Source organism: Bombyx mori, chromosome 16 (assembly GCF_030269925.1).
Source record: "Bombyx mori chromosome 16, ASM3026992v2".
NCBI lineage: Eukaryota > Metazoa > Arthropoda > Insecta > Lepidoptera > Bombycidae > Bombyx > Bombyx mori.
In genome coordinates, this window is record NC_085122.1 from 9,603,243 (window position 1) to 9,627,418 (window position 24,176).

Below are 24,176 nucleotides of genomic sequence, written 5' to 3' on the forward strand. Positions count from 1 at the left end.
AGGTGTGTGGCGCATTTACGTTGTAGATGTCTATGGGCTCCAGTAACCACTTAACACCAGGTGGGCTGTGAGCTCGTCCACAATAAAAAAATTAAAAAAACTGTCTACGATTGGCGCGAAATGGTGATGATCTTCTACACTACACATGTGCAATGTGTTGTTTATTAGAAATTACTTTAATGTTTTTGAAATCGTTACCGAATTATTTTGTCGCAACATTTTTCATTCATTTGAAGTAATTAACTCTACTAAAATTGGGTTTAAAAAAAAAACTCGCAATTCATATGAAAAAAGTTTTATAATAACAATTTAATTTAAGTTTTTTTTTTCACATTCAACTTATCAAAGCTAGATTTTCTTACTTACATTTATAATTATATTTTTTATCAATAACTAATGTATTTTTTTCCTCGAGGTGTATTTAATTTTTTTATTGAGCCCGGTAGCAAGATTAATTATATCGCTAACGTGCAGAGCCAAGTTTCTAACATTACTGCTTCAACGCCTAAAAGAATTATGGCAAAAAACAGTCCGTATATCTAAAATAATAAGTAAATATAAAAATGAATAGCTGTTTGTTAGTCTCGCTGAAATTCGAGAACGGCTGGACCGATTTGGCTAATTTTGATCTTGAATTATTTGGGGAAATCCAGAGAAGTTTTAAAAGGTAGATAAATATGAAAATGCTCGGAATTAAATAAAAATAACAATTTTGTTTTTTGTATGTTACATAAATATTTTGAACAGAGAAAAATGCTCTTTGTACGTACATAGTTATTTAGCTCACTTTAGTTTAGCTATGTTTTTTTAATATTATGTTTGTTTTGTATTGTATTGTTATTGTTTCCCAAATAAATAAATAGTATATAAACATTTTGAACCGTGAATAAGCCTTTTTGTACGTACGTACGTCTATATATACACATTATTATGTAGTTCTTGATTATTTGACAATTACCCGTATATATGTTTAAAAGGTTTCCATTTGAAACATTGCAGAAAGATTTTTCAATTGTTTTTGCGATTCGATTTGCATCTGCTCAATCGTTACAAAGATACCAATTATTGTCTAAAGCGCTTTTTGCTTTTGAATTTATTTGTTATTAACTAATTCAAACACAGTACCGGAAACTGTCCAAAAACTGACCGTGTTTGCATTTGGACTATCACACTCACTCTCACTTCTATCGTCTTTTGTTTTACCATAAAATGCGCGTCGCATACATGCGTGTGAACACACAAAATCAAAAGAAAAATTAAAAAAAAAGAAACTTAAAAAAAAGAAGAAGAATAAACCTTATTTTAAAAAAAAATGCTTTCCTGACAGTCCAACAAAAAATTCGAAGCTGTTTATACCGAACCATCTTGTCATTAACAATATACCGCTAATTGATCTAAAATAAAAGATAATAAAACGCGTCAGATCTGCCCCTTCCAAAGGTACGTAACAATCACGAAGACTATGTCAAGAGTGAAACGATTAAGCAGAATAGGTATTATTAGTAATGGGTATTATTATTAAAAGGACTAGTGGATGTCACTAGTCCTTTTAATAATAACACATGCCAGATACAGGGAGCGATACATATCCCGCAGAACCGGACCGAGTGGAGAAGATTGACATACAGTCACGATCCTCAGCATTAAAGGAACGACCAGAAAGAAGGATGCCAGTAATAGTTTTAGTAGTAAATTATATATATATGGTTAAATGTTTAAAAGTACGCAACGGATTTTGATGGGGTCTTTTTTAAATAGATAGAGTGATTGAAGAGGAAGGTTTACTTATATGTATAATAGCATCCATTAAATAGTGGAGAAATCAATAATAAATTACAGTTTCCGAAGCGAAGCGAGGGCGGGTTGCTAGTCTACAATAAACGAAGAGGACAATACAGACTAATGCATATAAAATATGAAGACTTAGCTTCGTTTAACAAACTAAAATAGACTGACCTCTTGTCCAGTACATCGCGGTCCTGTTAAAGGTTCCGCTGATGTTTGTATCTGCGAGGTGCAGAGAGTCCATCGTCCGTCGCGGATTATGTACGAACGGGGTACTTGACCCAGAGTCGAAACCGTCGCCAATGTCACCCCAAACCTGTCAAGGCATTAACAACGTCAACCAGTAAAATTGAGATTAGTTTTGTTTCTGCGAGCTGTTTTTGATCCAAAAAATTATAATTTGCGTAATTACTGGTGGTAGGACCTCTTGTGAGTCCGCACGGGTAGGTACTACCGCCCCGCCTATTTCTGCCGTGAAGCAGTAATGCGTTTCGGTTTGAAGGGCGGGGCAGCCGTTGTAACTATACTGAGACCTTAGAACTGATATCTCAAGGTAGGCGGCGCATTTACGTCGTAGATGTCTATGGGTTCCAGTAACCACTTAAAACTAGGTGGACTGTGAGCTCGTCCACCATCTAAGCAATAAATAAAAATTTGAGTTACAAATACCGATTTATTAATTACATTTATTTCAAGCTATTTTACGTCTTAAAAATTTCAGTGATCGATATAATGACAACCATGTACACATGTACACATTGTTTTATTAAACTTATATTTTGACAAAACAAATCCACGTTTTTTTTTTCATAACGTCATAAGTTAGATTAGTTTTCGTTATCATCTACATATTAATACGTGAAGCAAAAACTTTGTATCCCTTTTTACGAAAATTGCGCGGACGGAGGAGTATGATATTTTCCACACTTATAGAGAATATAGAGAAGAAGTGCACAATGCTAATTTTTTTTTTAAATAATGCATAAAAGATACATTAAATCAATAAAGAAAACATTACACACACTACATACCATGTATTTGACGCACACACGGATGCATATTATTTATTGTCAAACTTTTGTTCTTTACGTCTGTGGTCAAATTGAGAATAGATTAAATATTGTTAGTCTTTATTAATATTTTTTTATAGTGTACCCTTGGCGAAATTTGTGATTATAGAAGTATAAAATACAATCATAATAGTTTACAAACTTACAATTCCAATTAATTATAGTCGAATTTCGACTACTACGGGACCTCTAGTACATATTATTTTATCCTATAGTTGTAAGGAACATTACGCACATGTATTATGTTATAAGCAAGATTTTAACTTGTTGTTATTTATTGTTTATCTTTTTTTTTAGCTTGTAAGGTGTATTGTGTGCTTAATAAAAAAAAAATACGTGTGGACGACTTTGGAGACACAAAGCTTAAGTTTGAGTTGTATAGAAAAAGTGCGGCCACCAGTTGGCCTTGATTGGCCTTAAAATGGGGAAAGGCCCACTGGCATCATTACCGAAAAAAATGTTCATTTAAAAACTTGGGCTATTCAGATAGAATCATCTTTTTTAATGCTCGTGTAGACAGGCGAGCATACGGTCCATCTGATGGTGAGTGTACACCATCGCACATGGACATCAGCAATAGCAACGGCAGAGCCTAACGTTAAGTAGGCACTCTCCATAAGCCTCGTTTAATGAAGGAAGTTATGTTATTCATGCTTACGTGCTGCGGTAACCAATTAACACCACGTCTAACACACCCTTCTAAGTAATAAAAAAACAGATACATATGATATGTACATATTATGTACATACCTCTGTTATTTTACTGGCCTAGATTATTGTTTTTACAGACGAGTTATTTATTTTCTTTAATGTCACGTGTATGCTATCCAAATTACATCTAATAATACCTACCGTCGCCAACCTTGAAACAAGAGTTGGAAGTCCCAATTACATTATACCGTGTGATTCTTTACAATTTGCACATATCGAAATGAGGGAATCTATGCTTAATTTTATCGAGGGAAAAATATTTAAAAAATGCTAAATATTTAATTTTTATTTTTAAAGGATTTTTTAAAAAAATTGTTCACTACTGTGAACTCTGGTGTAAACAAAACTTTGTAACTTTTGAACTAAATGATCTATCGCGGTCAAACAAATTCCATAATGATTGGAAGTATTTAGGCGTCCTCATAAAATGAAAAATTGGGAGAAAACCTCCCCTCAATTGAAAATATATGCTTTTTAGCATAAATCTGTAATTTTTTCATCCATTTTTATAACAATCCTAAAATTTCTCAAAAAGACGCCCCCTTTACCTACTTTTTTATTACTTAAAATTATTCTACATCGTATTAGCTACCCATTAGTAAAAATTTCATGTTTATAACTCAAACATAACATTTTCTATTATTTCGATTTGTGCACATTATAAAGAATCACACTGTACCTATATATAGAGTATTTTAGATTAAATTTAGCATTGTTCATTTTTAACATTATTTTATTAGCTTGACTTCCCAAGTACTTACACGTACCAAGAAACGACCAGAATGCAGTGATTATGATAATTTTAAGTCATGTTTACTTTGAAAATTTTTTTTTTTTTAGTTTTTAAACTGTTATACACAGTTTTTATTCAATATTATACTTAAATTAAAATACGTTGCATTATGAACTGGAATTCATGTTTGTTTTCGATGCAGAGATTAGATCCGTGTCTGCAGTGTCGTCCGGTAGCTATTTTAAAACGGACTTATAACTTCCTGTAATAACTTTGTTGAAAGGCAACTCAGTTTTTATTAGTATTTGCATATATCATTTGTGTATAAATAGCTCTAAAATACTTTTAAATTAAGTAGGCCTTAGGGGGCGTCCATAAATTACGTGAGGTGTTTAAGGGGGGGAGGGGGTCGAGTCAAATCTCATCTAATCTTACGTTGGAGAGAGGGGGGGTCTCGGCAAATATCACGCAATTTTTTTTCTGATTGAAACAAAAAAAAATACTATTTTGGTCCATTTAATCCAGATTGTACATGCTTAAGATTTAATCTTGAGCGTAATCGTAATACGATTAAGATCATTCACTCATGCGGTCAGTGCATGCGGTATTTACTTTGCATCTAGAACAAGAGCTGCAGAGCACAGGCGATCAGCCCACATTGCACCAGCTAAGCAAGCGCGTATGTTCCGCAAAGTGCGACCCTCACGGATTGTCACAAGACGAGCTAATGAGTTACTTTGTGCAAGTGCTAATGGCTTAGAGTGGCTAGATCAGAACGAAGTTGAACGAAGATCTCACCATAGCAGAAAATTTAAAAAAACACCTCACGTAATTTATGGACGCCCCCTTAAGAGGTAATTTTAAATCTTCATGACATTGCAACCGTTAAAGCTTAGAAAAAAATCATCTCGCTATCCTTGTCGCACGCCTGCACTGACGTCATAAACCACTATGAACAGCTTTCGACATATTTTCTGCTATTCGGAAACTATCATTCTCCTAAATTGAAATTACTTATAAGCGAGTCTAAAAATATTCTTAATGTTCTTGCAATTTTGTTTATCGATAGAATAGTAACTTTATGACAAAAAATAACCGAAAATCGAGCTAATCTCCTTAGAAATAGATGTCATAATTGGCTGCGTATTTGGTCTATATAAGCTCTTTCTTATTTACCTGCCATTTGCGATGGCGTCTTTCAACGCATTCTCCCGGGCTGTTATAACGTCGATCTGTGTTTTCAATGTCTCCGCTAGTATTTTTGAATTCCTAATCGTATTTTCAAGTTTCGTTTTCAATGCATCCGTAGATATTTCATTGTTTTCACGGATCTTTCCGTCGTTTTTGTAGGATTCGTAAACGCTCGTCGATGTTTGAAGATCTGTATCGTGATCCATGACCGATTTTAATAAATCGTAAACCGGCGTTGATTGCTGGTCTTCACTGTAAGCAATGATTTTAAAACATCTAAGTGTATTTGTGTTTCTTAAGATTATTCTTAAGATATTTTATATGTATTTTATTTTATTATTGATCTTATTAAATGTTCTTTTACACAAATCAGGTCGTCACAGTAATAAACACATTAAAAAAGAGCACGTAACAAACAAAAAGATTAATCTTTCCTCTTCTTATATTAATAGATCACTATTTTGGCGATAATGACTCATAAATAAAAGATAGATATATTATGCTGTCACGGGTTTTTTTTTTGTGGGACTGTTTGAGGTAAACATTTTTATTTTACGTTATAAATATGTACGTGCATGTACTGTTTTGTGCAACTATTTTTGCGTTTTGCATGTGCCGCAAAAAGTTCGCAGATTGCAAATGTTTTCCTTATTTGACACTTATCGTTATATTTTGGGTAATTCACACTATATGTTTATAAATATATAGCCTATATAGCCTATTTGTTATTCTGATGTGTGTAAGCTTAGTCATGTTTATTTATATCGAATCCACAGCCTAAAAAATAATTAAAAGTATAAAGTATGTAAAAAATTAATAAGTAAATAAGTAAAATCTTGAAAGCTTTTAGCTCTAAAAATGACGATACTTCCATACAACACTTCATCCCCCCTTTCAGCCCTTTACAACACTTTTTCGCCGTAAAAAGTAACGTATGTCCTTTCTCAGGCTCTAGACTAAGTGTGTACCAAAGGGGACGGCCCATTTCAGGCCCAAAGCGGACAATAGATTAGAGAAAAAATACTTAGTGCATTAATTTTGTCATAAATAAATATGCATTTACTTTCTTGCAAATAAGCGCCACTACAGTTTACAATAAGTAGTTTAAAAAAAGTAACTCTATTGAAAAAACAAGGATTTTTATTTTTGCGGGAAAAATATTGCCAGCTTCAAAACCTTTTACGTATGAAGTAAATATTTTGAGTATATAAATAGAACATATAAATAAATCATTTTAAGTATTATCATTAATCAATCGATTTTAATGGATTTTATGCACATAAAATAACATCGAAGACATACCCATTGGACTTTAACTTGTAACTATACTTGAGACCTTAGAACTTATATCTCAAGGTGGGTGGCGCATTTACGTTGTAGATGTATGTGGGCTCAAGTAACCACTTAGCAACACCAGGGTGGCTGTGAGCTCGTCCACCCATCTAAGCAATAAAAAAAACTTTACTAGCATTGTTATTTAAATATGTACAACTAAAAAAAAACATAAAAAATAATGTGTACTCGTAAATAAAAGATTAAAATATAAATCAATTATCGGTTATCTAAAAAAATTCTCGATATATGAATTTCATGTAATTATTTTTCTTTATACTGACAACACTGAATTTAATCTGACTGACTGACACTTCGCTTGCTGCTTGTGGTGTTGTGCTTGCGTACAAAATGGATGTGTTTTGATTTTTCTTCGATTTATTTTACTTTTATCAATAACGTTTCATACTACGACTAAAAAACATTGTGTGAATTGTGGTTTTACCCTGACCGAGATTTAAAACCGTGTATATGCTCTCCTTTGCTATTTTTAGACGATACTAATTGTGTATGAAGATGAAGAAAATATAGATATTTAAAGAATTAAGTGTGTTTTTATACCCTATTGGATAAAAATACATTAGGAACATCTTAAACATTAAGAAAAGAAAAGTTCTTGAAGTATCTCACAATCCGACACTTATTTATATAGAAAATTAACCTCAAAACGAGTTTTTATTTTTATTATATTTTTTATAATAGTGTCAATTTCAATATATTTTTTAGATATCCAATACGTTTAAGAATTTGAATCAGTACATTTTTATAGTAATATTTGATGTCCATCTTGGGCCTAGCACACTATGGAGAGTGGGCAATCCCCTTTCATTTAAATGGTTCAGGAGTTTTGGCGTGAAAGCGCGACAGATAGACAGACAGCTACTTTCGCATTTATATCGCATTAGTACAGATATTTTTTTATTTTTTATACTTATTGTACACAAAAAGAAAATACAATAAAAACAGATTTAAAGAATGTCTAAATACTATGTACAAAGGCGAGCTTAACTCATTCTATTCTATCTTAACACACTACTATTATTTGAATGAATATAAAGGAATTAAAGTAAAGTAATTAGTAGTACCTAGTCATTAGGAATTAGTAGAGTATCGGATCTGAAATGAAGTTGAACATGGAGTAAGACAGTGACGGAATTATGAGCAAGATTACGTCTTAGAGGTGCCGGAAGACCTATGGCACGTGAATCAGAATGGCGGATGGAACGTTATGATGTAAAAAAGGGAGCCCTGTGCCCAGCAGTGGGTTTTAAAGCGCTGAAGATAAAAAGTAATTAGCGGTAGGTAGCGGCTTGTCTTCCCGGTCCTGCGGACAGAATGGAAAGCAGTCGACGTCGCCCAAAACACGTCATTTCGGATCCTCCCGATCCACTAACGGTGCTTTTAGGTACCTCAAGCACCGGTCATCGTTCTCGTCGAACCCGTCGCTGGCGACGAAGGGCTCGACGAGTAAATTAACCCACAGACACAGCCCACTGAGTTTCTCGCCGGATCTTCTCAGTGGGTCGCGTTTCCGATCCGGTGGTAGATCCTGCGAAGCACGGCTGTTGCTAGGGTTCGTGTTAGCAACGTCGTCAGATTTGAGCCCCGTGTGCTCATCTACTAGTTAAGGTTACGCTGAAATAGCCTCTCAAGGCTATCAGCTTCGGTAGGACAAAAAAAAGCGGCTTGTCTCTACCCCTGCCGTGGTGACGTCCATGAGCGACGATAACCAATCACCATCAGGTGGACCGTAAGCTTATCTGTCTACAAGGGCAATAAAACTATATTATATTCATTGATCTTGATTTTTATCTATCACATAACACAGAAAACAAAACGTTGCTCAAGCAAGTAATGCAAAATATGTATTTAACATTTATTCGACCGCTATTTGTTATTTTTTATTTCATAAGATATTTTTAGATATTCAAATCAGAGTTCAATAACATATGAGATGTAGATCTTAGGTATCTTTAAATATGAGTCGACTATTATCAAAGCCGGCAATGTGACTTTTGGATAATTATTGGTAAATCAGAAAAACGAATTATTGACTTTGTATTCCATTGGCAGTCACAAAACTCTCCTGAACGACATCTTAGATAAATAACAGGTTAAGTATTAACCTTTATTTAATGCAGGTTTTGAACCGTATTCTTTGAAGGAGACGATTATATTCAAATCAATCTGTATTGAAATATCAATAATTTTTTTGTCCAAATGCACAGATTGCCACCTTTGATAATAGACGATTCATGTATTTGTTGACAATTTATTGATTTCTTAAATTTCAGTTGATGAAATAAAATAGTGTTTTCAAAATCGATTTTAAATGATGAAAATTTGCGAGAAATAGAAAAAGATTAATGACAGAAGTGCAAGGAAGTCGAAGCATTTTTATCATACTCACAATTGATTTTGAACAGGATTCATCCAATCTGATACCTATGACAGAAAAAAATCAATACAGTGGCGGTTCCATGACGAATTATAATAAACCTTGAACATATATAACCAGTATTTCAATATGTAAATCAACGTCGTTTGTATAATTTTAATGCTTTAAATAATTTCAATGTGGAAATATTATACGTTTTTTTTTTCTTTTCTACAGAATCGATTTTAAGTTTAATTTGATTATATTGATATCACTTGAGGTTGACAGATATCAATTATCCCGTCAAAATGTTCGGATAAGGAAATCGATTCTAATTAAATAAAATTGTATTTATCAGAATTTGTCGAATTATTGTAATCTTTATGAATGAATACATTATGTACTTTCATACTAATACATACTTTACTTATAATATCGACGGTTGAAAGGTCTATATATATATATAAGGCTTAAGCGTAATTTTGCATTATTACAGGAGAGCCATTAAAAGTTTAAAATTTGGAAAAAAATATGAAGACAAAAAATTTCTTTAACTATTTGAATGGGGTAAACTTAATTGAAGTTCAATTAAACATCAAATTGTTGATAGTTGTACCAAATAAAATCGATGCCTCCAATGAACACTACGCTAACTCCAAAAATTCGTAGGTTTACAGGAGGAGCGTTTAAACGAAAAAAGTTGATAAAATATTTATTATTGCAGATATATTTATGGTTTTTTTTTTGTGTAACTCTGTAAACTGTTTACTCTTGCTTCGAACCCCATCAATATAATTCGTAATACTTTTAAAATAGTGAAGCGATTTGCGTGAAAAACGAAAAGTTCAAAATTTTGAGTTAGAGTAGTGATCATTGGAGGCATCGAAATGGGCCCTTAATTGCAAAGATAAATATCGCGTATTAAGCAAAATGTCGCTTAAACCAAATAGCCTTAAACCTCTCGATATTATAAATATGAAAGTGTGTTTATTTATTTGACCTTCCACGTCGAATCAAAGCAACGGTTTGACATGATTTTTTTAAAAGTGATAACTTTAGGTCTGGAGTGTGACATAGGGTACCTTTTATCCCGAGAATATATCGCATTCTCACGGGAAATTGCACAGACTCCCTAGACAATGCGGATGAGGCCACGGTTAACCTCTAATATAGTTTTTAGTAATCTATTTTTAAATAACCGATTCTGTTTTTATTATTGCTCATATAGGTGATCAACCTCAAGATGCACGTGTTATAAAGTGGTTACTCGAGCCCATAGTCATCAACGATGTAAATGCCGCCACCACCTTGAAAGATTAGTTTGATGTCTCACCTATGTTCGATGACGGCTGTAACCGTTCAAACCGGAACAAATGACAGCTTGGCGGCAGAAATAGGCAGTCCAGCGATACCTACCCGTGTGGGCTTACAATACGCCCCAACATCAGTAAATTATTTTCATGTAAATGATAAACTACAAGAGATTATTCAAGATATAAAAATAGACAAGATTTTTTATTAACATAGTTGTTACTTCTGTAATTATAGAGAGCAAACAACTGAAGGATCAAGGTTGTCTAGGCACTTTAGGCGAATTAGACTCGATTTCCTTCACAGTCAACAAAAGTTTTGTTTTGAAATTGTGTCGTTCGCATATTACAGAGAGAGAGAGATAGAGCGTACTCTATTAACCGATTTCTAAAAATCTTCTTAAGGAGGTTCTCAATTCGACTGTATTTTTATAACTTTTGACTGGGTGAATCGATTTTGATGATTCTTTTTTTATTAGAAAGCTGACGTTTCCTGTGTGGTCCCATTTAAATTCTGATAATGGTATCTATTAGAAAACATATAAGTCTTAAATTTGCATTAAGTACGTGCGCGACAAATAAATGAATAACTCAATATCACGCCAACCGATTTGGCTGATTATTGTTTTTAGTGTGTATTAATTTGTTTTGGAATATCTTTATTTTTTCGATTTGAAATCGGTTTTTGTTAGAGCATGTCTATTTACGATTATTACGCACAAAAACATAATTAACGTTGAAAATAAGTTAGCGGGTTGGTATAATTTGTACAATACGCTTTATCGCTAAAAGTTCGTCGATCTTTCAGATGAATTACTAGGCATTATTGTTAGCGTGGATGGATAGCGCACGATTGACCTGGTTTTAGATGGTTTCTCGTGGACATCGCAACCTGTACCATATACCGCACCTTAACGTATGAGAAGAAGTAGCAATTCTTACTGGTGGTAGGAGCTCTTGTGAGTCCGCACGGGTAAGTACCACCACCCCTCCTATTTCTGCCGTGAAGCAAGTAATGCGTTTCGATTTGAAGGGAGGGGCAGCCGTTGTAACTATACGGAGACTTGAGAACTTACTTACATCTCAAGGTGGGTGGCGCATTTACCTTGTAGATGTCTATGGACTCCAGTAACCACTTAACGCCAGCTGGGCTGTGAGCTCGTCCACCCATCCAAGCAATAAAAAAAGAACACTGTGGAGTAGCTTTTGTCTTAGCGTAATGTATCATAAACGAAGGTTGAAATACGAAATTCGGGGCAGTGTCAACCCTACATGCTCCGTGGCCTACTCATCACTAGAATTTACAAAACAGTCATAGGTGATATTTGATTATGAATTTACTATTCTAAAATTCATTAACAGTTCTTGATGACTAAGGTAACTAATGTAACGTATGTTGTCTTAAGTAAATGGGTTTTTTTTTTTTTTCCGGGATACTGGGGATACTGGGCGGGGTAATGAGACAGAACTCATGACAAGGCAAAGGGGGGAAAGTGAAGCGTTTAGTGCGGAGCACATCTCTCTCATCACCCTCCCCCTCGGCGGTCGTCGGCGCCACGACCACCAGCCCTCTCGGTCGGCAGACTGTCCGAAGTCCGCCTAGATGGCGCCGGTTAGAGTGGGTTACCCTACGGAATACCCCGCTGGGCCAGAACCAGCGTGGGTCGAGGATAGCCGGCCTTCCATCACCCGGATGCTCTTGCGTAAAACGCGTGCAGAGCAGCTTGCACGTCGTCTTCTTAGGCCCCCCTCGCCGGTCCCCAGACCGACATGTGAGGGGGACCCGAAACACTTAGAGGGCCAGGGCTTGGGCGAGATCCGCCTCCCTGGCCCCCGCTCGACGGCGGCGGGATTGTGCGTCTCTCACGCGCCCCGCCGCCTCCTTCTGCGAGATGGTGCACTCGCAGAAGTCGAGCATCGCCTTCCACGACTCGTCGTCGCCGAGCATCGATGCCACAACCCTCGGCAACGACAAGTCGGTTCCTATTTTTGCGACGAGGACACGGCGCCATCCCTCCCATGCGGGGCAGGCGACGAGCGTATGCTCTGCCGTGTCCAAGTCGCAACCACAATGGTGGCACTCTGCCGTCGGCTCGGCTGTGATCCGGTGCAGGAACTCACCGAAACAACCATGCCCAGTGAGCACCTGCGTGAGCCGGAAAGTGAGGCGTCCTCTGTCACGATTCACCCAATCCACAAGGACCGGGCGAATCGCCTCGACGGTCCTACGACCAGCCGAAGGATCAGCCAGCCGTCTGGACCATGACTCCAGCACGGACCGCCGAGATTGGGCCCTCCGCGCTCTGACCACACTGGGGCTGGGACGCGCCACGCCCCGGGCACGAAGTTCAGCCCGCCACTTATAGTCAGCGGCGAGCGCCTCCGCTTCCAGAACCCAAGGCGGCGTCCCAGCCAGTACACACGCCTCCTCAAAGGAGATGGTGCGATAACCACGGATGACCCTGACCGCGATGGTGCGTTGCGGCCGTTGCAGCAGCTTCGCCACCCCCACGGCCAGGGACTGGCCCCACACGGGCGCCCCGTATAGGGCCATTGATCGCACCACCCCCGTATAGAGACGGCGCGTCACCTGGTCAGGCCCCCCGACGTTGGGCAGAAGCCGGCTTAGCGCGCCGGCCACCCCCAACAAACGAGGAACCAGGTTCTGAAAGTGAGCACGGAAGGTCCAACGACTGTCCAGAATGAGGCCGAGGTACTTCAACTGCACCCCGACCCCGATACGGACGCCTCCAACCACGATATAGGCATCGACAGGTGGCACTCTCCGGGGCCTGTGGAACCACATGGCCTCGGATTTACTGAGCGCCACGTCGAGGCCCAATCTCCTAATTTTGCCGACGACATGCGCCACCCCAGCCGTAGCAAGACGGGCAGACTCAGCAAAACTCCCCCCCCGGGCCACGACCAACGTGTCGTCCGCGTAACATATTACGCTCAGGCCCGGGAGGAGGGCACCTCTCAGCACCCAGTCATACCCGATATTCCACAAAAGGGGGCCGGGCACCGACCCCTGTGGAACACCGCGCACGACCGGGAACCGGTGCAGGATCCCACCGTGTCCGGTACACGTGACCGATCTGTTCTCTAAGTAGGAACCCACCAGCCGGCGAAGGTAGGGGGGCACTCTATGTCGTTCCAGCGCCCCCCCTATCACGGACCAGGGCAGGGTGTTAAACGCATTGGCGATATCGAGCGACACCGCCAAAGCCACCCCACCCCTGGAGACGGCCTCCTCCGAGAGGGCTCGCACGCGAAGGATCGCGTCTACCGTTGAGCGGCCCTCTCGGAAGCCATACTGCTCCGCCGACAGATCGGGTCCCACCCCGACCAGATGCTGGATGATGCGGGCTGCCAGAATGCGTTCCAGCAGCTTGCCCACCTCATCCAGCAACACGATGGGACGGTACCCGGCGGCAGTATCCGCCGGGCGCCCCTCCTTTCTCAACAGCACGAGTCTGCCCGTCCTCCACGATGAAGGAAACCGTCCCGCCGGGCCACCACGTTCCACCCTCGTCCATGTCTGACGGGGGCGGAGGCAGCGGACGGGACTGGGGTGCTTGTGATGGAGGCTTCGCGTTAGCGCCGCCCCCTCGCTTAGTTCGATCCCGTCCCGGGCCCAACCTGGTGGCCGGAGCCCGTACGGGAGCGGAACGGGTGGCCAAAGCACCCGTCACCGCCGGTTGCCTAACGTCGGCCGAAACAGTCACTCTCGCCTCGAGAGCCGCTAGCCTCCCGCCCAGCTTTTCTACTACAGCCTGGACGGTGCGGTTGATGACCTCGTCCAGGCTGAAGGTCTTCGGTTCTGGCGGAGCTAGCATCCGTGGCCCCGCGAGTGCTTGCTGCCGCGCGGCGGCGGTCGTCTCTTTAGAGTGCGGTGACGGGAGACGCGGACGCTCCTGTGCCGCACGCGGTGGTGGCAGCACAGGCCACTGATCACCAGTCAGCGCCGGGAGACGGGAGCTCCGAGGGGCTCCAGCGACCCAGGACGTCGCTGCTCCATCATCGGGCCGTTGCCGAGCTTGGAGCTGTGCTCGAAGTCTCGAATTCTCCGCCATCAGCTGTACCACCTGGTCATTGGCAGAAGCAACTGATGGCAGAACTTTCGAGACCTGCGAGACCACTTCTCGCAGTTTACGACCAGCGGCTTTGGTCTTGGTGCCATTGGCCGCGTATGATTTCACGGTCTTCATGGCCCTGTCTATGACCATGGCAGGATCCTGAAGGCGGCTCTCTTCTTCTTCTGTCGTCTGCCCATCCAACGAGGCGACTGACATTGACAATGATGATGGCGCCGGTGACGGCGCGCCCCTTTTCCGGGCGGGCCTCCCTCTAGGGGGCGGCATCTCCTCCGCAGCAGAGGCTGCATCGGAGACTACCAACACCTTTTCCGGCGGGGCATCTGCGCCAGAGGATGACGCTGGCTCCCCTACCCCCTCACGAGAGGAAGCTCGCCAAGACTTCCTCTTCCGCCTAATCTTCTTGGCGGTTGTCCCTTTCGGACCAGCCGCCTCGCCTTCGCTGACGAGCGCAGAGCGCGTCGAGCCAGCGCTGTCACACCTCGGTTCGACGGGTTTTCCGCTGCCCGTCGCACAGCCCCCTTCATCGTGGCATGCTTTGCCCCCCCCAGAATACGCGGGGCAGCATGCTCCCACGGAGGGATTCTCCACCTAGGGTGGTACCCTCCTGGGGTAATTTTATTTTTAAGTTTGCCATCATTTTTTGGTCCTTTGTTATTTAACCAGGGGTCGGTCCCCTGGGACGGCCCTTACGACTGGACTCCTTCCAGCCACTCATCTCATCACCGGGCACGTAAGTAAATGCTTAGCATTATTATGAAGACCGGTTTTGAGAAAATCACATGCGGTAACAATTAACACTTTTTCATGGTGCCACTTTTCCGACGAATCGTGTCGTAAAGTGAATATTTTTCAAACTTTTTCGCGTCAAAATAGTCCGTGGAAAAGTGATATCTTTTGATCTAATTGACCTATTTTTATGTCTTTATTTCCATATGGTCCCAAAGTCATTGCATCGGCAAGTAGTCACTTCGCGATCCGCCGGCGCTTTTTTTTCTCCTACCTATGCTGATAGCCTTGAGAGGCTATTTCAGCTTCGCCCTGACATGTAGGTGAGCTCACGGGGCTCAAACCGGAGTGTTGCTAACACTGGCAAGAGCAGTGCTTCGCAGAATCTACCACCGGATCGAAAACGCGACTCACTGAGAAGTTCCGGCGAGAAACTCAGTGGGCTGATAGTGCGCAGTACTTTGTTTATTTCGCCTTTTTATTTACACGTCTCACGTGCTCTACCGCTATATAGTAAGAAGAAAAAACGGGTTTTATCGTCACCCGCGCTTCAATACTAGGAAGTGACAAACGAGTTTTCGCGTCACCCGCCTAATATGTGTTAACCTTCGTGAATTATTTTAACTTACCCAATCGGAAGAGCTAGTGTGGATGGCAAATAAAAAAATGTACTTTACAATCGAATTCATTTTAGCACGCGAACCTCCACAGTTCTCGGGACTACGAATGAAACAATTGCAGATCGACTGATGTTTACAAATTCTATGCTCGATTCACCATTGTTCGCGAATGTATTTAATTTTTTATTGTTTTTCCTTCTTGTTCTTTTACGGTTTTTTTTTTCTAATCTCACGCGGCAGGTGGAGGTTTAACGTTGAGACAGTTTTAATGGTCATTTATAGAATCACTTAATTTTCACGTGGACACAAATACAGGTTGCTTTTATGGGTGGACGATCTCACGGCCCAAATGGTGCTAAGTGATTATCGGCAGTAAAACCCGCAAAAATTATAATTTGCGCAATTACTGCTGGTAAGGCGTCACGTGAGGTCGCACGGATAGGTACCAACCACCTTTCTGTCGTGAAGCATTAATGCGTTACGGTTAGAAGGGCGGGGCAGCCGTTGTACTGTAAACCTGCGACTTTAGAACTCTTTTCTCAAGGCAGCATTTACGATGTATATGGGATCCGGGACCACTTAGCACCAGGTGGACCATGAGCTCCTTCAGCCATCTGAACAAAAAGTAGTACGTTTTCATCTTCATTTGTAGAAGATTGTAGCATTCTCGTTAGAAAAATATCATCATCGTCCTCTTCTTGGGATAGAGAGCTAGTTATCTGTAAAACTAAAATTTATCAAATCAACCTTTTATTCACGCTTTCGCCGAACGCATTAAATAAGTCGTGAAACATGCAAGGTCACATGGGGTCACACGCAAGAGGTATGGACCGGGTGAGAGAAAGTTCGTAGCTTTTTTTTTTATTGCTTAGATGGGTGGACGAGCTCACGGCCCACCTGATGTTAAGTGGTTACCAGAGCCCATAGACATCTACAACTTAAATGCCGCCACCCACCTTGAGACATGAGTTCTAAGGTCTCACTTTTAACAGTACAACGGCTGCCCAGCCCTTCAAACCGAAACGCATTACTGCTTCACGGCAGAAATAGGCAGGGCGGTGGTACCTACCCGTGCGAACTCACAAGACGTCCTACCACCAGTAGTAACTGTACTAATAATGAAGTCAAATCATTTCTTTATAAATTTTAATAAATTTGAAAATTGTTCGTACCGTTTTGTTTTGCTGCCACAAGTATAATTGCTCTTTTAAACCGACGAATGTCGATAAAGTTTCTTCGTTTTAAGCGATATCTCGCTTTATACGATGTTTTATACGATGGCTATTCGTGTTATTTATAATATGCACCCGAGGGAATCCTTGAGGGACAAGTTTAAGGAAATCAAAATTCTAACTTTAGCGTCCCAATACATTTTTGAAAATTTATTGTACGTGCGTAAAAACATTGAAGAATTCCCCAAAGTCTGCGATTTGCACAATGTGAACACTAGGAACAAACATAGGCTTGCGTTGCTGGCGTCTCGAATTAAGAAAATGAGCAACTCTTTTAGGGGGCTGGGTGTACAGCTTTTCAACAAGATCCCACTCAACGTTCAACTACTACCTGTTCATAGATTTAAGAAAACTGTTAAGGAACGTTTGTGCAACAAGGCATATTATAAAGTTAAGGATTATTTACTAGATGGCACTACGTGGGAATGAGGCGCTCGCTCCTGGCCTTTTCATTTTTCATTATTATTATTATTTTTTCAATTGTATTTTTTTTTGACTTGTTTTTCCTTTTATTGTGAATATTTCAATTTATTTAAAAAAAAGAAAATATTTGAGAAAAAACAAAAAAAAGCCCGCTGAGTTTGTTTCGCCGGTTCTTCTCAGGACTGTGGCTTTTTTTGGAACCGGTGGTAGAGTTAACATTGTTATTTGTATTTTGACATTCAACAAGTGTGTCATACTGACATCTAAGTTGAAATAAATGATTTTGAATTTGAATTTGAATTTGAATTTTAAAGGCGGTATGTATCTTTAAAAAAATTTGAATTTTTTTACGAAAATGAAACTTGAAGTGTTCTTAATTTTTAAGACCGTTTCATTTTAAGTGATAAAAATTTGCGAGAAAAAGAAAAAAGATTAATGACAGAAGTGCAAGGAAGTGGAAGCATTTTTATCATACTCACAATTGATTTTGAACAGGATTCATCCAATCTGATACTTATGACAGAAAAAACAAATACAGTGGGGGTTTATGACGACTCGTAACAACGTTGAACAAATATAACCAGTATTTCAATATTTAAATCAACCACGTTTGTATAATTTTAATGCTTTAAATAATTTAAATGTGGAAATATTATACATTTTTTTTCTTTTCTACAGAATCGATTTTAAGTTTAATTTCATTATATCGATATCTCTTGAGGTCGACAGATATCAATTATCCCGTCAATATATTCGGACAAGAAAGTATATTTTAATTAAATAAAATTTTATTTATCAGAATTTGCATAGTCTTTATCGAATTTATGTAACGTTCCCACTTAATCTTTATGATTTTATACATTACTAGCGACCCGCCCTCGCTTCGCTTCGGAAAAATTAAACTTTATTATTGATAGCTGAGGCCCCCGATGCCCCCGGTCGCTATTTTATAGGATAGGATATGGATGTGCATGGGAGAGAGGTAAGAGAGGCCTATGTTTAGCAGTGGACAATACAGGCTGAGATGATGATGACGATGCATGGGAAAAGAGATAACGACGAGAATGCATTTGATTTGTGTCCGGCACAATGTTGTCAACTTCCTGGCTAACTTTTACAAGATACGTGCAATATGAAATGTGAAAATTCGTTTAAATTATCTATATATTAATACGTGAAGCAAAAACTTTGTATCCCTTTTTACGAAAATTGCGCGGACGGAGGAGTATGAAATTTTCCACACTTATAGAGAATATAGAGAAGGAGTGCACAATACTAATATTTTTTTTAAATAATACATAAAAGATACATTAAATCAATAAAGAAAACATTACACACACTACATACCATGTATTTGACGCACACACGCATGCATACTATTTATTGTCAAACTTTTGTTCTTGACGTCTGTGGTCAAATTGAGAATAGATTAAATATTGTTTGTCTTTGTTAATATTTATTATAGTGTAGTCTTGGCGAAATTTGTGATTATAGAAGTATAAAATACAGTCATAATGGTGTACAAACTTATAATTCCAATTAATTATAGTCGAATTTCGACTACTGCGGGACCTCTAGTACTTATAATTATACGCATCTTGAGGAATCTTATACCTTTAAACGAGCAATTTTTGTATATTAATATATATATAATCTGAATCTCGGAAACGGGTCCAACGATTTTCATAAAATTTAGTATACAGGTGATTTCGGGGGCGATAAATCGATCTAGCTACGATTTATTTTCAGAAAATGTTGTTTTATTCGTGTTTTCAATTATAAACTCTTCCCGACATCTATTGGCGAATAATAATACTATTTTTCTTAATAGAGGGCAAATAACCGATTTAAAGACACAACAAGATGGCGTTATCAAAAAAAAAACCGAGCAAAGCTCGGTCAACATCTACTATATATTTAGATTTGTGATAGCATATTAATTTTTATCCGATTTATTTAAGAATCAATTTCAGTATAATTGTAATTTTAGAATACAATAAATGTACTATGACGATAATACATTTTTTTTTTGTCTGGAGGAAATCGCCGGGCTTCCGCCCTCCACTGCGGACGATGGGCGGAGCATGTCAGAGTCGAACCGACTAAAACCTCCTGTCGCTCAACAACCAACGTCCAAACCTCACATGAGACAGAACTCATGAAAAGGCAAAGGGGGGAAAGTGAAGTGTTTAGTGCGGATCTCTCCCATCACCTTCCCCCTCGGGACGCTGGACTGGCGGTCGTCGGTGCCACGACCACCAGCCCTCTCGGTCGGCAGGCTATCCGGAGCCCGCCTAGATGACGCCGGTTAGAGTGATTTATCCTACGGAATACCCCGCTGGGTCAGAACCATCGTGGGTCGAGGATAGCCGGCCTTCCATCACCCGGATGCTCTTGCGTAAAACGCGTGCAGAGCAGCTTGCACGTCGTCTTCTTAGGCCCCCCTCGCCGGTCCCCAGACTGACATGTGAGGGGGACCCGAAACACTTAGAGGGTCAGGGCTTGAGCGAGATCCGCCTCCCTGGCCCCTGCTCGACGGCGGCGGGCTTGCGAGTCTCTAACGCGCCCCGCCGCCTCCTTCTGCGAGATGGTGCACTCGCAGAAGTCGAGCATCGCCTTCCACGACTCGTCGTCGCCGAGCATCGATGCCACAACACTCGGCAGCGACAAGTCGTTTCCTATTTTTGCGACGAGGACACGGCGCTACCCTTGACGGTAACACATATTGTCTTTTAATACGTTTATCCCAGGATTAGATTCGATAAAGTATATAAGATAACGTATATTTAAATATATATATAATCTTTTTACATTATTAATGCCTTATAACGATAAGATAAATTAAAAGTGCAACTGAAACGATATAATATGATGGATTGTTTATAATCCATCATAGTTTTGTTTGGCGAAACGATCGCATTTCATTAACTCATGATAAATATGTGCATGCGGTCAACAGCAGATAACTAGGGTATGCTGTGGTTATCGACAATGAAATATCTGTCGGATGAATAGCATAATTTCGATGATTACAACAGCGCAGTAAAAAACAAGGTGTGACATCGATATCACAAAGAGAAGGTTATCAAATAAAGATTTAAGAATAATGACTGTTTATTTTGTGATTGTTTTGTTTGCTTTTTGACTGTGATTTTTTTGTTGTGTAAAAATAGAGTTATATTTCTTAACTAGCGACCCGCCCTTGCTTCGCTTCGGAAACATTAAATATTATTGAACAGTTGAGTCCCGCGATGTTACCCGCTGTTAATGTCGTATCGCGGATGACGCCGCGGGGCGAAGCTAGTCTAAAAAAAGTAGTCTAAGTTACTTCTTATATCATCAGCTACCTGTCAGTGAAGTCAGTGAAGTCCTGTCAAAATCGGTCCAGCCGTTCCAGAGATTAGCCGGAACAAACAGACAGACAGACATACAAAATTGCAAAAAATGTTATTTTGATGTATGTACCGTATATATATTCATATGCATGTAGTAAAAAGCGGCTATTTCAATATTACAAACAGACACTCCAATTTTATTTATATGTATAGATTTAGTGACTAGATCCTATGTATGTGTTTTAAATTATGAATTGGTATTGTAGAATACAATTTCTCCATTCAAGAGGATCCGATAATTCATTCGAAGCCACCGGCAGCTAAGCTCCTGTTGCTACTTCCCTTAACTTCCCTTCCATATTATCAGAGCTATTTCCACCTAAAGTTCTATATCTGAAGCAAATCGCACCATATCAAGTTGGCTGTAAACAATACAATAGTACCTATAGTTATATAGACTCAGAGCATAACGACAACAGTATTGATGTCACTAAGTGGCATAATTATTTTCCGTTAATTTGTTGTGTACAACTTCGATTTTCAAATTCAAATTCCATTTTTTTTTTTTTTTTTTATTGCTTAGTTGTGTGGACGAGCTCACAGCCCACCTGATGCCAAGTGGTTACTGGAGCCCATAGACATCTACAACGTAAATGCGCCACACACCTTGAGATATAGTTCTAAGGTCTCAGTATAGTCACAACGGCTGCCCCACCCTTCAAACCGAAACGCATTACTGCTTCACGGCAGAAATAGGCGGGGCGGTGGTACCTACCCGTGCGGACTCACAAGAGGTCCTACCACCAGTAAAAATCATTTCAACTTAGATGCCATATCATTTATTTCAACTTAGATGCCAATATAACACACTTGTTAAATGTCAAAATATAAATAACAATATTAACTCTACCACCGGTTCCAAAAAAAGCCACAGTCCTGAGAAGAACCGGCGAAACAAACTCAGCGGGTTTATTCTTTTTTTTTTAATTTTTTTTTTTTTTTTAAATAGGTGACAAATTCTTTTGCGAGATTTCGCGACGAGGGTCTCAAAATCGTGTACCTTATATTTTTACTATGTTCAGAACAAAACTTTCTCGGTTTTATAAAAGAACTAAATGAAACTAACCAACATGACCGTTTCAATTATGGTCCGATAGCTTTGCACTGAAATATTTTAAAGGGCATTGCTCTTTATCCGTTCGCTGAACCAACATAATGAATTGGGTTCAATATACCATTAATACCCTTAAGAGCATCATAATGACACTTCTCAGACAAATCAGATCTGTGGTTGTTCTGAATCTTGGTACTCGAGCAAATTCAAACCCACAAAATTATAATTTGCGTAATTACAGGTGGTAGGACCTCTTGTGAGTCCGCACGGGTAGGTACCACTGTCCTGCCTATTTTGTGCCGTGAAGCAGTAATGCGTTTCGGTTTGAAGGGTGGGGCAGCCGTTGTAACTATACTGAGACCTTAGAACTTATATCTCAAGGTTTTATTACTCCAAATTATTAATATGTATTATTAATAATATATATTAGTGCTTGGAATAAAAGGCATGAAGTAAGTTGTAGAGAATTGTTGTTTAAATTAGCAGTAATATGTCAAGCGTTTGTTGATTCTTAGACGAGTTACGTCAATATCTTTTATGTATATTATATATAGTGGCTTGTTGACGCCAGGAGAGGCCAGGTGACCCTGAGTGATTTGTCTACGATTATCTATATATTAATACGTGAAGCAAAACTTTGTATCCCTTTTTACGAAAATTGCGCGGACGGAGGAGTATGAAATTTTCCACACTTATAGAGAATATAGAGAAGAAGTGCACAATGCTAATATTTTTTTAAAATAATGCATAAAAGATACATTAAATCGATAAAGAAAACATTACACACACTACATACCATGTATTTGACGCACACGTATGCATACTATTTATTGTCAGACTTTTGTTCTTGACGTTTGTGGTCAAATTGAGAATAGATTAAATATTGTTTGTCTTTGTTAATATTTTTTATAGTGTAGTCTTGGCGAGATTTGTGATTATAGAAGTATAAAATAGAATCATAATAGTGTACAAACTTACAATTCCAATTAATTATAGTCGAATTTCGACTACTGCGGGACCTCTAATTATAATTATTTCGCATGAACGTCAATAAATCCTTTATCTACATATCGCCATTATCAAAGTATGCCTACATGTGTCTTGTAGATAATATTGTGATTAATTATCGTAATTTGCGTACTGACGGATATTTTGTACTGTCTAATAAAATGATGCTAAGTGGAAAACATTTTTTTTTCAATCGATAAGCACACATCGCGGTTAAATTCTTTCCTGAATTGATTTTTGTCCACCTTAGAAAGAGGTCGCAAAATCCTATCATCGCCTTTGCGATTTTGTATTTGATGTTTTGCACTTGTGTTTATTTTTATGTACAATAAAGGATACTCTCTCTCTCTCTCTGTCTCTCGCTCTCTTTCTTTTAAGTAAAAATAGTTCAGATTTCTATTTAACCTCATATCGTGCAGAATGTTCTATTATGTACAATGACGTCAACGTTCAAGAACACCGTAAAAAATATGTGGGGAAAGAGTATCTCCTCTGAATTTTTAATCGTTAAGATGTCAGAATCTTCCTAGCCGATTTTAGTAAAATGATTTCTTTAATACGCTCCTTATCTTTAATTCTTTCTGGCTACGCGTTCTTGTTCTACAAAAAAATAATACTGTTAACCTACCAGACTTAAAGGGGGATATCCGTATAATTTTTTCGCATTTTCATAAGCTAGTTACTGTTTGTACTTTGTAAAATTTTAACATTTGAGTCGTCTATTATCAAAGGTGGCAACTGTGCATTTGGACAAAAAAATTTTATTGATATGTCAATACAGATTAATTTGAATATAATCGTCTCCTTCAAAGAATACGGTTCAAAACCTGCATTAAATAAAGGTTAATACTTAACCTGTTATTTATCTAAGATGTCGTTCAGAAGGGTTTTGTGACTGCCAATGGAATACAAAGTCAACAATTCGTTTTTCTGATTTACCAATAATTGTCCAAAAGTCACATTGCCGGCTTTGATAATAGTCGACTCATTTGTCAATTTTGCATCCATGCATGCATGAGGGATAATACATACGTCAAGAACACATCTCTACTTTGGTTTTAGTGCACAGTATTACAATCACTTTCCTGAATTAAATCTATGGGCATGGT

General features: G+C 39.2%; 2 protein-coding genes across 7 annotated transcripts in view; one reads left to right on the forward strand and one right to left on the reverse strand.

Annotated features, from left to right (window-relative positions):
- LOC101735790 (uncharacterized) overlaps positions 1 to 24,176 on the forward strand; it is a 47,313-nt gene that overhangs the window by 7,855 nt on the left and 15,282 nt on the right. The window lies entirely within an intron of this gene.
- Positions 1 to 24,176, reverse strand: part of LOC101745475 (uncharacterized) — a 30,056-nt gene that overhangs the window by 4,187 nt on the left and 1,693 nt on the right. The window contains exons 1-5 of one of the 6 annotated variants that reach the window (XM_062673073.1): positions 15,610 to 15,792; positions 10,533 to 10,673; positions 9,233 to 9,267; positions 5,476 to 5,742; positions 1,957 to 2,101 (exon numbers count right to left, since the gene is read on the reverse strand). In XM_062673073.1, coding sequence (XP_062529057.1) covers positions 1,957 to 2,101; positions 5,476 to 5,742; positions 9,233 to 9,255 — 435 coding nt within the window. In that variant the 5' untranslated portion in view covers positions 9,256 to 9,267; positions 10,533 to 10,673; positions 15,610 to 15,792. Of the gene's footprint in view, positions 1 to 1,956; positions 2,102 to 5,475; positions 5,743 to 9,232; positions 9,268 to 10,532; positions 10,736 to 15,609; positions 15,793 to 15,964; positions 16,078 to 24,176 lie in introns of those variants that run through there. The other 5 variants (XM_062673077.1, XM_062673076.1, XM_004926844.5 and 2 more) reach the window with 5 other exon arrangements.